A 16,777-nucleotide genomic window follows, 5' to 3' on the forward strand; every position below is an offset into this window, starting at 1 on the left:
TCTGGTTTTTGGTGAAAGCGGATTTTTTTGCTCTGTTTCTAGTGTTGCAGTTTGTGGGCCAGTCAGACAACATCCAGTCCTGCAAGTTTGCTCAGACGATGGAGCAGAGGCTGCAGAAAGCATTTCAGGATGCAGAGAAAAAAGTTCTGAGCACCACTAGCAACCTGACTGTGGAGGTAATCGTCTGCTTGTAGAAAAAAGCAGTGGGGGTAAGGAGGTGGGGCAGGGATAAAAGACAGTCTAGCTAAGGTTCAATCATGCCAGAAGAGGAGGCAGCTTATGATAATGATGGATGAGGATGAAGATAACAACTAGTATTTATATAGCATTTTAAGATTTGTAAAATGCTTCACAAATATTATCCCATTTGATTCCTCACAACAACTTTGGGAGGTAGGTCTTATTAATACCCTCTTTTTATAGATGAGGAAACTGAAGCAAGTAGAGATGAAATGACCTGGCTAGAGTGTGAGATTTGAACTCAGGTCTCCCTGACTTTGGGTCCAGTGCTATATCCATTGTGCCTCTTGTGGGGATTGAGAGGGAAGGTGGGTCCTTGGGGATTGGGTGCTATGGTAGTGGGATACTGGAGGGGAGTAGCTCAGGGCTGAGTGAGGGAGAAGGATTGGGCCACAGCAGAGAGAACTGTGAGGTGCATGCCATGGGAGACCTATGTAAGGAAGAATCTCCACATGTTTTCACCAATCTTGATGCCCTGGGACAGAGCTCCAATTTTCTTAGCTTAGTTCTGTTTCAGGCAAGCTGGCTGAGGTGTGTGATGTTAATAAAGATATTGGTAACCACTCACTTGGGATAGCCCTTTTCAAATGCCTTTGTAGCCTCCTCTTCCTCCTGATCATCAAGAGTTGTAGCATCAGTAGCACTTATTTACATAAAGAGGCAGCCTGGTATAGTAGATAGAAATGTGGCCTTAGAGTCAAGAAGACCTGGGTTCAAAGCCTGCCTCTAACACATACCAATTATATGTGTGACCTTGGGCAAATCACTTAACCTCCAACTGCCTCCATTTATTCATCTGTAAATTAAGGATAATGACAGCTCTTAACCTTTTTTTCTACTTCAGTTTCCTCATGTGTAAAATTGGGATAATAATAGGACCTACACTTCCAATCCATGCAGTAAGGATAAAATGAGATATTCTTTGTAAAATTCTTTGCAAACCTTAAAGTATATATAAGTGTAACCCTTTGTCATCATTATTATAATTATCATTAACTATTGAAAGGAAAACTAGGAAAATCTGGCAAGATTTGTTCTTACTAACTCATAGTGATCTCTTTAGATCCCCTTTCAAACACACACAAACCATCTTTCAGTAAGAAATTGTTGAATTTTACTAGGAAGTGAGGTCAAGGTATGTTTTGAAGATCTTTCTTCTTCCCCTTCTTGATCATCAGGATGACATTTGCCCATTTTTATTTCTGTGGGGTTGTCCCCTTCACCATGATTGTTCATGGGTCACTGACCATGGTCCTGATGAGCTATATATCTCTTTCTAAGAAAGCTTGGCCTGATGGTTGTTGCAGTGTTCCTCTCTGGACTATAGTCTACTTTTTACTGGGAGGAAGAAGCATGCTTTGGGAAGGATTTGACCTGGTCCAGAAGGGACACTGCCAGTGTCCTCCTGAGTGGAAGGCCCACATTAATTATCACCCTTTGTATTTGAATGATGCCCTTTTCCCAGGGTCACAGTTAAAAACTGATGAAGATAAGACTTTGAAAGTTTGAAGTAGTCTCAATCACACTGATGCAGGTACTCACGCTATCTATGCTGGTTGTTTATCCTCAATGCCTTTTCATGCTTTATGAGTCTTTGTTTCTTCATAAATCCTCCCTCAAAGATACACCTCATGCACTGGGAAGCTTTTCTCTGCCCCCTGCTCCCTCCCCTTTAAAAAGTATTGTCAGGGAGGGTTGCAAATGTACACTTGGGCTCTCCATCTGTTGTCTCTCTCCTTCTTACTACCTGACCAGCCTACCACCTTTTCTGGTCATATATAGCCTCAATTAGAGGATCAAAGCTCGAGAGCTTGAAGGGACCTTAAAAGCGAGCTGACTCCCTCATTTTACAGATAAGGAAATTCAGGCTTAAGGAGGTGACATTACAGGTCATAGATTTATGACTGCAAAGGACTGTAAAGGCCATTTGTCAGACAGTGAGTGACAGAAGTAGGAGGTGACCCCAAGTCCTCTCACTCCAGTCTCTCTCCATGTCTTTTACACTACTCTAGGAACATAGATTACCACTGGGAATGTACCATACAGCCTTTTTCTTCCTACTGGATGTCTTTCTATTATTCTTTCAGTTCTTTGTAATTTAATCCAGAAAATCATAGACTCATCTAAAAAGGGATCATTGACTTATAATTAGAAGGAATCCTAGATACCATGTAGTCCACCAGGAGTTCCCTCTGCCATTGAAATTATATTTCTGACCCCCCCCAACACCATCAAGATAACTTCACATTAAATATTTTTAGTGGTTACCGTCTAACCCCAAATTTCTTTGCTCCAATGATGCCTGTACTACTAGGAGTTTTGGCTACTGAACTAAAACCTAGTGATGATTACAATCCATGACTTTGAAACAGATAGTTAGCATAAATGAATTATCTGTAAAGACAAGATTATGTGGAAAAAGCACAATCTAATTGAAATGAACAGCTTTCCTCTTACCTAGCTTTCAAGAGTATATGTGGGAGTATATCACTGTGATTGGGCTTGATTAGTATGAAATCTCAAAATATATCACAGACTTGGAATTTATGTTATCATGTAGAAATGACTAAGGATTTTTTTGATGGGGTTATGGGAGGAGGGTCTGGACCTGGAATTTCATTGGAATAAGAGACTCCCCATGAGGAAAATCCCTCCACCAATGCAGACTGGCACCTGCTTTGTAATTCTTAGAGAATTAATTCCCTGGGGTCCCAAGAAGCTGTGCCATTCCTAGGGCCACAGAGTCTTTCTGACTGAATCTATGTTCTTCACAGGTACATGGACACAATTACAGATTGACATCAGGGCTTACATTTTTCTCAGATTATTCTCATCCATAAGGGCCCCTTTTAAGGTACTCTAGTATCTAGATAGGGGCTAGGAGACCTAGCTTCTGGTCTCAACTCTTCTAGGAATCTGTTGTGTGGCTCTGGGCCAGGCAGACTTCTTTATTGAGTCTTTGTTTCACCATTTAAAAATGGAAACTTCAAAGGCAGAAACAAAGGCTTGATAGTTGCCATAATATTCATTGCAGCACTTTTTGTGGAGGTCAAGAAACACATTGGGTGTGGTAGCCATTACTCAGGGAATGGCTGAATGAGTTGGTTATGGTCTGCAAGTGTAGTGCAACCTTACTGCGCATAAGAAATGAATGTGAGGAATTCAGAAAACCATGAGATGACTTGTAGCTGATTGAATGAAAGAAGCAAAACCCAGAGAACAATATATACGACTGAGCAGTACAAACAAAAACATCACTGACGGGAAACGTCATTCTGAGGAACTGAAAAATCAACCTTTGTCGCAGCACACGGGTACTGTAACTTACCAGAAAGGAATGTCATATACGTTGTTAGGAGGTAGGGTTTAGTGAGGGGGGGAAAGGAATAAGCATTTATAAAGCACCTGCTACGTGCCAGACACTGTGCTCAGCACTTTTCAAATACGATCTCATTTGATCCTCACAACCATCCTTGGAGGTAGGTGCTGTTATTATCCCCATTTTACAGATGAGGAAACTGAGGCACACAGGAGTAAAGTGACTTGCCCAAGCTCACATGGTTAGAAAGTGTGAGGCTGGATGTGAATTTAGGTCTTCTTAACTCCAGGCCCAATGTTCTATCCACTGTACCATGATAGAGAGAGCATTGGCTCAGGGCAGCTAGGTCGCACAGTGGATAGAGCACCGGCCCTGGAGTCAGGAAGACCTGAGTTCAAATCCAGTCTCAGAAACATAACACTCACTAGCTGTGTGACTCTGCACAAGTCACTTAACCCCAATTGCCTCACCAAGAGAGAGATGGGGGGTGCAAAGAGGGAGCCAGAGTGCATTGGCTTTGGGGGGGGACACCAGTTTCAAATCTGTTCCTTACTGTCTGTGTGACCATAGGTAAGAAATTTATTTAATCTCCCTGGGCCTCCCTTATCTGTAAAATGAAAGAATTGAATGAGATGGCTTGGAGGTGCTTTCTAATTATGTGCTTAGCATACAGTAGGTGCTTAATAAATTCTGGTTGACTTGATCTGACTCAGTTCTTTCTTTGTTACAAGGGGAGATTCAATTTGAGGGGATGGGAGATATACAAAAAAAATACTGTAATATATAAATTAAAGACATCAGTAAAGCTTATTTTTTTTAAATAAAGCAGAAGAGTTGGATTAGATGTCTTATAAGGAGCCCCTTCCAGCTCTCTGGTGCTGTGCAGTCATTAGGTTAAGCCATCATCATCAGGAATTGGTGAGCCTTCCACTAGAAAAGATTCTAATTGCATATTGTAGAAATATGATAAAAATAGGCATCCTTTCAAATATTCAAATATTTCAAATATCCATTCAAAACAAATCTTAAATAGGACATTGTAAAAAATGATATCTTTGTTACCTTAGTGAAAGTCTTTTATATATCTCTGGCTTTAGGAACTGGGACCTTCGGCCATTCAGTCAATAAATATTTAAGCATCTACTATGTGCCAGTCAGTGTGTGAAGTGCTGGGGATATAAATTTAAAAAAGAAAGCTAGTCCCTCTACTCAAGGAGGTTATAAATGAGGGAAAACAATACACAAAAGAATTATTAAAAGAGGGAGGGTGGGGGAGTAGTTGGGGAGGGGGAGTCCAGTACATCGAGTGCAGCAGGTAAGAAATGAAGACTTAACTGGTCTGTGTGCCCTCTTTCAATGGAAGTTTTGGGAGAAGTTCCTTGTTCTACCCTCCAGCCCTCCAGTCAGAGGTGGGAGAAGATATTGGGGGGGATACTGAAAATGTGTGAGTACCAAAGCTGACGCTATCTTGCTAGGAACTGCTCATTTCCTGGGAGAATGATGACAGTGAAGTCAGTCCAAGGAGACCAGTTGGTTTTGCCTCCTTCTGTATCATCAGCACTTGGCACAGTGCCTGGCACATAGTAGGGACTTAACAGATGTTTGATGAATGAATGAATGAATCCCCTCACTTGCTGTAGGAGATCACCTTGGCTGAGGTTGTCAGAGATTCCTCTCCAGTGAGGGCATTGGAAAAGAGGAAAAGAGGAATCTGGTATTGTTACACTCAGCTGGGTCCTCTAGGCTAAGCGGCCATAGAAAACAATTTGACAAGAACATTTACAGTAAGATCAGAACCTCTTTGGTGACCATCCCAGTAGACTGACAGAATCATCAAAATCATATTAAGACCAAGTTTGACTATAAGGAGTTGTCTTAGAGGATGTGGTTTGACCAACAATAGATCTGAATTCATGTACCCAAGCATTTTCTATAAATGGTCTGTCTATAAAGGCACAGCAGCAATTGATCATAGGACCAACTGGTTGAAGAAATCAATTTTCACTGATAGCTTTTCTTTTTATATCATCTATGTCCCTGCCCTCAAGGAGCTTACTTTCTAATAGAATTGACCCAGTGTGCTAGGAGCCTTCCTCCTGGTTGTTCAATATTTCATGAATGCCGGTATTTTATAATTTACCTGAAGCCTTGTTCTTGGTATTTTAGTATTTTGGAGGGGACCTTTGGGCTATCTATCAACATATTATTCCTTGTTCTTGCTGCATAATGTAGAAATATTCATAGATGCAAATAAAAGGAAGACAACAAATAGAAAGTGGAACTGACGGTTCACATTAAAAATCTATCTCTCTGTCTGATCATACACATGAGGACAATATAGTGAGGTAGAAAGAATACTGTGCTTAGAGTGAGATGATCTGGGTTCAAATCCTACCATTTTCACTCATTTCCTATGTGATGTTGGGCAAGTCATTTTCTCTTTCCAGGACTCAATTTTCTTATCCCTAAAATGAGGGGATGTCCCTTTCAGCTTTCAGTCTGTGGCCTTCAAGAATATCTTTTATATCATTCTTTATACACAAGTTATCATTGATAATATGCTGCAGGCAACTTATATTAACCCATGTTTCAACATCAATCCATTGTCTTTGGGTCACCTACAATTTTGATTCTTCCAGTGACTCACCAGATCTATAGCATCACCAGAAGGTTGTTAATGTACAAAGCATAGACTTCAGTGGCTGAGAATAGCTTAGGACTGTTGAAAACATTGTACAATATAGAGCATTTAGTCCTATTTAATTCTGGGCCCAGGTCCATTTGCAGTGGCTGTCTAAGATATGAATACTAATGGATTACCTGAATGGGCTCTCCATTCGATTTTATGTAATAAATAATCATTTTCATCCACAGGGGCTTGGTTTTTCTGTAGCAATTACTAGACCAATCTCTTTAGAATAGCTATGGCTTTATTGAGACCCCGACATATACCAGAGCTTAGTGCAATCATGTCATCTTCATACTGGAGCATCAGGAGGACTTTACCTTCTCCAGAGAATCCCTCATCACAGCTAGATGGTGCTGCGGATAGAGCATTGGACCACAAGGAAGGAAGACCTGAGTTCAAATGTAGCCTTAGACGCTTCCTATCTATGTGACCCTGAACAGATCACTTTAACCTCTGTCTGCCTCAATTTTTCCATCTGTAAAATGGGGATAATAAATAGCACCTACTTCCCAGAGTGGTTGTGAGGATAAAATGAAATAGCACTTGAAAAGCACCTTTCAAATCTTAAAAAGCTATATGAATGCTAACTATTATTGTTGTTATTATTATTATTATTACCATTATTATCCACAGGGACTTTGTCCTCTGTGTCTTCCAACATAATATGGAATCCTGTTAGAAAATATTTATGCCTTACTTGATATAATCAGAGAGTTGTTGAATGAATTTCTCTATGGTAGGGTCATAGGATCATGGAGTTAAAGCTGGTAAGGACCTTAAGGAACTACTACTACTACTACTACTACTACTACTACTACTACTACTACTACTACTACTACACTACTACTACTACTACTAGCATTTAAACAGCCCTTTAAGATTTCTAAAGCATTTTGTATGTTATCTCATTGGATCCTCACAACAACCCTGGGAGGCAGGTGCCATTATGACATTTTACACATGAGGATACTGAGGCAGAGTGAGGTTAAATATCTTGCCCAAGTTCACATACCTACATATCTCAGATCTTCCTTACTCCAAACCCAGTACTCTATTCACTACATCACTTAGCTGCCTAAAGACTTTGTCTCTTTAGAGATAAATCAATAAAGGTAGTAAAACGTTGTATTATCTATCCTTCTTAGTCAGTTGTGTAAATGTGAATATGACTTGTTACAGAGAATTGATTGTGAAAGCCTTCCTGTTAACTTCTTAAATTTTCATCAAGGAGACCCACTTAAATTAAATGTGCATAGACCATTCTCATGAGGTTTTTAAAGCAATGAGAAAATAGGCATATGTGTCAAATTTTTTATCATCTTTTTTTGGGAGGAATGTTAATATCCATGCTATTTCCATGTTTTTTGTGATCATCCTCTCTTTGAAATTACTTGAAAATAAATTCTTCAAATGTTTTTTTAATTGCTTTGCTCTTATGGATATGGTTAGATACAACAGCTTTTCACAACATTGTTTTTCCAAGTGTTACTTCCCCTTCCCTGGCACATCAGGTACTGAGGTGTTCAATTGGAGTGTGGTGGTTCCACTGTCATTGACAAGGAGAATAGATTACTTTTTTTTTTACAATAGCCAGTAGGATGCAGCATGGTAAAATGAAACACATGCTGGATTTGGAGTCAAGGAATCTCAGTTAAAACTCCAGCCCTCATACTTACTTGACCCTGCCCAGAGCAAGACTTTCTCAGATTCTCAATTCCCTCATCTGTAAGATGGGGGTATTACTACCTACCCCGTCTGCCTCAGAGTTGGTGTGAGAAATATGCCTTGCCAACTGTGATGTGAGCCATGTGACCCCAATTTAGCCCTATTTGTTATCTTCCTAACACTTGAGTCTATGAATTGCCTCTAAATATCTCATCTCAATTGGGTCTCATGCCAAGCTTTTCGTAATCTATCTTTATACTCCAAGGCTTTGCTCTTTGGTGACATCTCACTGCTTATAATATGTAGTAGTTTTCTTTTTGGTCACACGTATGATTTCATCTCAGTTTAGGGAACTCGCTGGACAAAGAAGCAGTGTGGTGTCATAGAAGGAGCCCTGGATTTGGAGGTAGAAAGCCACCTTCTGGGGCTTTCTTACTGTCTGTGTGACTTTGGATAAAACTCCTACCAGTATAGACTGGTTGCTTATCCATTACTGGCAGTCTTCTGGAATTGCCTTGGGCACTGACAACTTGCTTGAGGGGTCACATACTTGGTATGTATCAGAGGCAGGGTTTAACCCTGAGTCTCCCTGACTCCAAGCTCAGCACTGTATCCACTATGCCACACTGCCTCTCAGTCTTAAGTACAATTCTGCCATGATGTTTTACCAATGATCTTTGCCTAGAGGCAGCTAGGTGGTGCAGTGGATAGAGTGCTGGGCCTGGAGTCAGGAAGACCTGAGTTCAAATACAGCTTCAGACACTTGCTAGCTGTGTGACCCTGGGCAAGTCACTTCATCCTGTTTGCCTCAGTTTCCTCATCTATAAAATGAACCAGAGAAGGAAATGGCAAACCACTCCAGTATCTCTGCCAAGAAAACCCCAGATGGGGTTGGACACGACTGGAAAATGACTGGACAACAAGTGTGGGAGCAGTATGCCAGGTGGGTAGTAGGAGGGTGAGATAAGAGGTGTGAAAACCTGCTAGGAGGGTGAGTGATAATAAGAGTCTGAACTAGGGAGTGAAAATGTGAGGAGCGAGAAGGAAACAGATGAAAGAGATACAGGGATGACATTGAGAGTCAGCTTAGTGCATGGTACATGAGATGAAGAGCTAGACATGGATGGGAAGACCTGGATTCAAATTCTGCCTCAGTTGTTTACTAGATCAGTGTCCCTGGACAAGTCACTTACCTGCTCTAGGCCTCAGTTTCCTCATCTATAAAATGAGGGGGCTGAACTCAATACCCACCAAGGTCCCCTCTAAATCTATAGTCCCATGATCCTTCCTGCTTTAAATCTATATGATTGGGGAGGATCTGAGTTCAAATCCAGCCTCAGACACTTGACATTTACTAGCTGTGTGACCCTGGGCAACCTCCGATTACCTCAGCAAAAAATAAAACATAAAATTATATATATAAAATCTATGAAGTAACCAACTAAATGTAAGAGAGAAGGAAGATAATGCCAAGACTTTGACTAAGGAAGAACAAGGATTCAGGAGTGAATTAAGATGCCATTGAATGAAATAGTGAAGTCGAGGGAGTTAGAATCTCTAAAGTCCTCTGTGTTCGCATCTTAGAGCCACCCACTCTAACACCTCAAGTGCGGCAGCTTTCTCCAGCCCTTTGAAAAGCAGTGACTCAGCTGACATCTCTCACTGACTCTTCTCTCCTGTCGATTCAGATTTTGAACACATCGAATGCCTCCCAGGCGGTTACCTTGACTTATGCAGTTTGGAATCAGAGCACACTCCTGAATGGCACAGTCTCCAGCAGCCTCCTGAGCCAGCTGTCGGCAGAGCTGGTGGGCTTCTACCTCACCTACCCACCCCTGACCATCGCAGAGTGTGAGTATGCCTGGGGGAGGGAGCAGACGTCACACTCCTGGGGACTCTCCTCCAAGATGGCCTTCCCCACGATCACATCTTTCAGCACTCACCAAGAACTCTCATCTCATTCCATCCCCACCCTCTTCCTGGAAACAAGGGGCAAAAATTAAGATCTGATGGTTTTGAGTTGAACAGACTAAAAGTTGCTCACTTAACTGGCAGGGCTTCTTTCCCTCAGCCACCAGGGTTGATGTCATTCCCCCAGGTCGCCAGTTGGCAGAAGTCCCCAGGCCATCAGGTAACAAGGCACCTGTTCTATGTCGAGACATCACAGCCGTAGCTTCATGATGTAAATTCATTTCTAATTAAGTCTCTCAGCTCCCCTTGATGAAAGTCCCCCCGGGGTTGTGGGCTTCCTTTTGGAGCCTGCACGCCCTCTAATGATACAATTACATAAGCCTCATTAAATGCATTACCTGTGTTCTCCTGAGACTGTGGATCCTCCATCTCCTGCCCCAACATTTTTTTCTTGCTAGCCACGGACAAGCAAAGAAAGGTCTGAGCTTGGAGATCTAATTTTTCTTTCACTTGGTGTGTTGTCCAAGGGTGGAGGGCAGGTTTTCCATCTATTAGCCAAAAAAAGAGTGTTTCTTCTATTTGACTTTAAACACTTCAGCAAGGACTTCATGGCATGCTCTTGGGTATTTCCATGCGTTCTGGGGAGAAGGGATTTGGGGGACCCTGCATTCCCTAATCCTAGTCTCCTTCCTGGCCGCATGTGAAGAATTTTTTTTTGTCATCACCTTCATATTTTGATTGTCATCAAATTGTAAAGAAGCTTGAGGCTAACAGTTATAGGAATTGCTATCCGATCAACTAAATTTAGCTTTTGGAGCAAAATGCAAATGATAATAACTTTTTTGGTCTAGTAATGTGGGGAACTCCCAGTATGGAAACTCCCTCCAGTGATGCACATTGGCAGTTTGTGGTTTTGGAGACTCCTCTGGGTCCTGAGAGATTATATGACTTGCCTGTGGTCACACTCAGCCATTACATATCAGAAGCAGGACTTGGAAGCTGGTTTTCTTAATTCAAGGGCTGGACCTCTAGCCACTATGGCACTCAGCCTTTCAATAATAATAACAATAATGATGATGATATCTTTTTAAAAGTACATTATAACCATAGGGTACTGTCAGATACATAGATGTTCTTTTGGATACCTACTACAATCCTATGGGCTAGTGGGAAAGAGAGTAAGTGATTTTTTTTCTAAGGTCACTTACATGAAATGGAAGGTCTGGAATTCATACTCACATCTTTGGACTCTCAAGTTTGATACTCTATCCATTATACTGGAAGGATAGATGCCCATTCCCTGAAAAGAAAAAAAATTTCAAATGAATGAAAACAGATGTCTAGGCAGGACAATTCCCACTTCGTTGGAAATATGCCTCGAGTACTGCCATTTAATAAGAAAACTACTTTGTTGTAATAATCTGGCTCCAAGCTACAAATCCTAGAAAATGGTGAGTCTGCAAATCAGTCCTTGACTAAGTATATCCATTTTCAGGACCATAGACAGTGGTCCTGCCTGTGGTATGTGTTAATAGTCGCTGAGCATGAGAAGGCCAGATTTAGTTGATTCATTCTTTTTGGCATGCTTGAATTTTCTTTTACAACAAACATTTGTAAGAACCTGTCCAGCAGGAGAAATGTAAGGAAATATGCTCATCTTTGTTGTTTTGTTTGTTTTAGCCTTGGAATACCCAAACCTCGATGTCTCAGAGACAACTAGAGACTATTGGGTGATTACAGGTAACTTGAGTTCCCTCCTCTCATTGGTTGGATCTGACAACTGCATGTCTCTCAGTGCTATATTTGGCCCTTTTTATTCATTTCGTCATTTCTGACTTATTCATCAGAGAGTTCATTCTGCTGGACCAATGTCAGGTGAGTATAAGGAAACAGGGATAAGAAAAGAGATCCTGCTAGAGATGACTATTGAATCAGCACAACCACTGATGCTTCAGGGTAGCCTCCTTAGAGACAGAAAGAGAAAAATAAAGGTCTCCGCTCATAGATCTAGCTTTTAATTTAGCAGCCCACAAATTCTGTATGAGTCAATGGTGTAGAACCAAGATATGAAGATTCCATTTTTATTTTTGTTAGGGAGGGGGCATAAAACTGTGTTTCATAGGCTTGGGAAACTGGTGTGGAAGCCCCCCTTTCCAATGGTGATGAGCAATTTATCGGTAATGTAAGGGGAGCATAAGAAAACAGTGATAAGAGAAGAAATCTTGATGGAAATGACTATTGGATCAGCACAATCACTGACGCTTCAGGGGTTGCCTCCTTAGAGATAGAAAGAGAAAAATAAAGGTCTCCACTCATAGATGTAGCTTTTAATTTAGCAGCCTACAAGTTCCATAGGAGTCAATGGTTTACTGTGGCAGCCAAGGATTCTAATGTGGTCTTGGGCTGCAGAGTATCTGGCAGTGGGCCTGCTCTACTCTGTCATGGCCAGATTTCTTTGGACTTACTGTGGCTAGTTCTGGGTACTGTGGCTTAAAAAGGACACGAATAAACTGGAGAGCATCCAGAGGAGCACAACCAGGATGGTCTAGGGTCTCAAATCATGACGCGTCACAATTGGCTGAAGGAACTGTGCACATGTAGGCTGGAGAAGAGAAGGCTTAGCTGGGGATGTGATCCACATATAGCTTCAGGCATTTAAGAAGGCTGGCAAAGAAAAGAGGCATTTGGCTTGCTTGGCCACAGAGGGTAGAGCTAGGAGCAATGGACTGAAGACTTAAGGGACAAATTTAGACTTGATATAAGTGGAAATTTCCCAGCAATCAGTGCTGTCCTAAAGTAAGATGGGCTCTCTCAGGAGGTAATAGGTTCTCTCATTGAAGTCTTCAAGCAAAGGCTGAATGACCATTATTTGAGTACATTATAGAACTGGATTCTTTTCCCTAGAATAGCTAGTATTTATGTAGTATTTAAAGGTTACATTTATTATCTTACATTTATTATCTCATTTGATCTTCATCACAACCTTATTAGGTAGGTGCTGTTGTTCTCCCTATTTTACAGCTGAGGAAACTGTTAAGGGTGTTCTGTACTCCCAAGTTCATCACTCTGCCCATTGCACTAGTTCAATGTTTCCTGGGGTCCTCACCAGTGCTGAGATTCCATGATTCTGTTGTGGTGGGTACATTTTCCATACCCCTGGGTTGAGACTTCCCTTTAACTGAGTCAATCCTTGTAAGCAGTTGGACAATGTTGTTCTTAAGTTGTTGGCTATGACAATGCCATAAATACATGTTTAAAGTGGGCAGGTCCTTCTATAGCTCCATAGAGATTTCAGATTAAAATCAGCAAGGATCTGTTATATAACATTTCAACATTTTTTTAAGGCAATTGGAGTTGTGACTTTTACCCGGGGTCACACAAGCTAGTAAGTATCAAGTGCTTGGTCTGAGGCCAGATTTGAACTCAGGTCCTCCTGAATCCAGAGCCGGTGCTCTATCCACTGCTCCACCTAGCTGCCCCTATTTAACATTTATTAAGCACCTACTATGTTCTGTGCTAGGCCCTGGGGATTCAAAGATAAAAACAACCAGGCTCTCTCAAGAAGCTTATATTCTTCCAGCTACTTTCTTTTGCACAAATGTTATACTCATAATTGCATTAGGGGAGCCAGGATATATAGTTTCCCTTTTTTTTTCAAATTAGTGAAGGGTGTATAAAGCTGTATTATCATTGGTTTGGGGAACTCCTGGTATGGAAACTCCCTTTTCCTATGTAGATGAGCAACTTATCCATAATTTAGGATTATAGATTTAGAGCTTAATAGAGCCTTAGAATTATCTAGCCTGAGGCTAGATTTGACTGAGGCCCCAGAAAGGTTAAGTTACTTGTCCAAGGTCACAAAGACAAGGAGTGCCAGACTCAACATTCCAACCCAAGACCTCTGATTCTAAATCCCATTTTCTTTCTACTGTATTCTTCTACTTACAATTTTAGAGTTGGCTTGGATGGCAGCAGGGTACAGAGGAGGGAAGACTGAGAAGTTAAATGACTTACTCAGGGTCATGTAGCTACAGTGTCATAAATAGAACTTGAACCCAGGTTTTTCTGACTCCAAGGCCTACTGTCTACCCACTGCCATGCCATCATTCTCATAAAGAAGGTAGAGCATTCTCCATGTAAACCTTAAAGTGTTCTCTATAACCAGGTGGCACAGTGGTTAGGACATGGAACTTAGAATCAGGGAATCTAGAATGATTCCTACCTGGGACTCTTATTAGCTGTGTGACCCTGGGCAAGTCATTTAACTTCTCTGTTTTAGTTTCCCCATCTTTAAAATGAGGATAATAATCACTCCTAGCTCCCAGGGTTGTTGTAAGAATTAAATGAGTTAACTTATGTCAAGGACTTTGCCGAGGTTAAAATTCTATATGAATGCTAGTTATTGTTATGACCTAGCTATCAATTGTTGTTATTACTATTGAGGAAGGCCAGAAGTCAAAAAAATCTCCCCACATTCATGTCCCAGCTAGGCTTTCTCAAACACAATGAGTTCTTTCTGGAGCAGCTTTTAAGGGAGAATCCCTTCCTGGCAGCTCCTTTGCAGCAGCAAGAGGAAGAAGAGAAGGAGGAGAAGACAGCCTTAGGAGGAAGGGAGGGACTGGTGGGCAGAAAAGGTGTGAAAAGAGGGAAGGAGGAAGAGGAGGAAGAGGAAGAAGGCAGCCATAGGAGGAAGGGAGGGACTGGGGGTCAGAAAAGGTGTGGGAAGGGGGGAAGGAGGAGGAGGAAGAGGAAGGGGAGGAGGAGAAAGAAGAAGAAGAGGAGGAGGAAGAAGAGGAGGATGGAGGGGAGAAGGAGGAGGAAGAAGGGGAGGAGGAAGGGGAAGAAGGGAAGAGGAGAAAGAGGAGAAAGAGAAGGAAGAGGGGAAGGAGAAGGAGGAAGAAGAGGAGGAGGAGGAAGGGAGGAGGAAGAGGAGAAGGAGGAAGAAAAGGGGAGGAAGAGGAAGGGGAGGAGGCAGGCAGGCATTTACTACAAAGAAAGAGAGAAAGAGAGAAAGAGAGAATGTAAACCCTGTCACCACTCAGGGACTGCAATGAACCTGCCAGTGGAGATTCAGAGTGCCTCCCCCTCTCATTTCTGTCGTCACCCTCCAAACCAAACACAGATGAATATCTCGACTTGCCTGAAAACTTGATTTGAGGACTCCCCTCAAATGCTGCAGTCCTTGAATCTTCCCTTCGCTCTGCCAGGTTGCTTCTAGAGTGGAAGTTTCTGTGGTTCTAAGTTATGAATTGGGTTTCTGATCTGCATTGGTGAAGGGAGTTTCCGTAGCAGAATCATAGCTCTAGAGCTGAAGGGAGCCATAGAATATAGCTCTGTCAACTGCTTTATTTTACTGATGAGGAAACTGAAACCAAAAGTGATTAAAGGTCACACAGACAGCAAGGGACAGAAGCAGGTCTTCAGATCCCCAAACTCACACCTTTTCTACTGTGCTGCTCTGCCTAGACTAATTAAAAATGCAGGTCTGTACTGCACCCCTCCCCCCAAAAAGGAAACTTCATCTGCTACTTCCGCTAACAGTACTGTTCATCTTGTAAGGGGCAGGGCAAGTTGAGCAAATTAAGCAAGCTGAGTAACAGTGTGGTATACTCCATGAACCACCCAACCTATGATGAGTGTTTACTATGTGCTAGGCACTGTGCTAAGTACTAGGGATACAAAAAAAGGCAAAAGACCATTCCTGCCCTCAAAGAGCTTACAATCTAAGGTATAGTACAGGGATGGGGAACCTGTGACCTTGAGGCCACATGTGGCCTTCTAGGTCCTCAAATGTGGCCCTTTGACTGAGTCCAAACTGCACAGAACAAATTCCCTTAATAAAAGGATTTGTTGTGTAAAACTTGGACTCAGTCAAAAGGCCGTACCCAAGGACCTAGAAGGCCACGGGTTCTCCACCCCTGGTATAGTGAATAGAATACTTTAATGGAACTCCAGAAGACCTGTGTTTGAATCCTGCCTTTGGCACCTCCTACTTGGATGACCATAAGCATGTCCTTTAGACTATCTGAGCCTCAGTTTTCTCCTTCATAAAATGGAAATAATTGTGCTAGTAGCACCTACCTCCCAGGGTTGGTCTGAGGCTCAAATGGGATGAAGTGTTTTGCAAATCTCACATGCCAGTTATAGCTGTTATTCTAAGTATGAAAAAACACTAGACTCTGCTAGCTATAATCCGCTAACACAATTGTAGCAGTGTAGGGAAACTGACTGATCTTATTCATTGTTCTTGAGCTGTCTGAGTTGTGTCCTACTCTCCATGACCCCATTTGGGGTTTTCTTGACAAAGATACTGGAGTGTTCTGCCATGTCCTTCTCCAGCTCATTTTACAGATAAGGAAACTGAGGCAAACAGGGTTAAGTGACTTACCCAAGGTCACACAGCTAGTAGGTATCTGAGGCTGGATTTGAACTCATGAAGATGAGTCTTCTGATTCCAAGTCCAGTGCTCTCTCTACCATACCAAGTAGCTGATCTCTGTATAGTAACATGTAATATATATTATATATTTTATAACATATTATATGACCCAGGTGATCTTATTATATTTGCAAAAAATCATTTTCTCATTTGGAATGTCCTGAGGGTGTTGGTAGTTTCAAACCCAGCAATCCCTCTTGGTTTAAAGTGGTTCAGATGTCCGTGCTCTACAATAAATTCTCTTGAGATGGAACCAGCCTATGATGTGAGCCCTGCTAATAGTCCCTAGGCTTGGCTCACAGGGGACCTCCAAGGTCATCTAATCTAATGCATATTTCCCTCTACCACACATCCATCAAGTAGTACTCTGGGTTCTGCTTGGAGACCTCCCTACCTCCCAAGGCATCCCGTTCCACTCTGATATAGGTGTGATTGTTAGCAAGATATCAAACCTAGACCTGTCTCTCTGCCTTGGAACCCAAGGTAAATAGTATTTGTCACCCCTGGATGCCTGT

General features: G+C 41.9%; 1 protein-coding gene and 1 long non-coding RNA gene across 2 annotated transcripts in view; one reads left to right on the plus strand and one right to left on the minus strand.

The window, feature by feature from the left end:
- LOC144455398 (uncharacterized) overlaps positions 1–11,131 on the minus strand; it is a 35,253-nt gene extending 24,122 nt beyond the window's left edge. Inside the window, exons 1-2 of the long non-coding RNA XR_013484139.1 lie at positions 11,064–11,131; positions 10,223–10,372 (exon numbers count right to left, since the gene is read on the minus strand). This is a non-coding gene — a long non-coding RNA (uncharacterized LOC144455398). The remainder of the gene's footprint in view (positions 1–10,222; positions 10,373–11,063) is intronic.
- KIAA1549L (KIAA1549 like) overlaps positions 1–16,777 on the plus strand; it is a 310,713-nt gene that overhangs the window by 174,217 nt on the left and 119,719 nt on the right. Inside the window, 3 exon segments of the mRNA XM_078148701.1 lie at positions 43–176; positions 9,602–9,764; positions 11,505–11,564. Coding sequence (XP_078004827.1) covers positions 43–176; positions 9,602–9,764; positions 11,505–11,564 — 357 coding nt within the window.

Source organism: Phascolarctos cinereus, unplaced genomic scaffold (assembly GCF_003287225.1).
Source record: "Phascolarctos cinereus isolate Bilbo 61053 unplaced genomic scaffold, phaCin_HiC Scaffold_9;HRSCAF=440, whole genome shotgun sequence".
NCBI lineage: Eukaryota > Metazoa > Chordata > Mammalia > Diprotodontia > Phascolarctidae > Phascolarctos > Phascolarctos cinereus.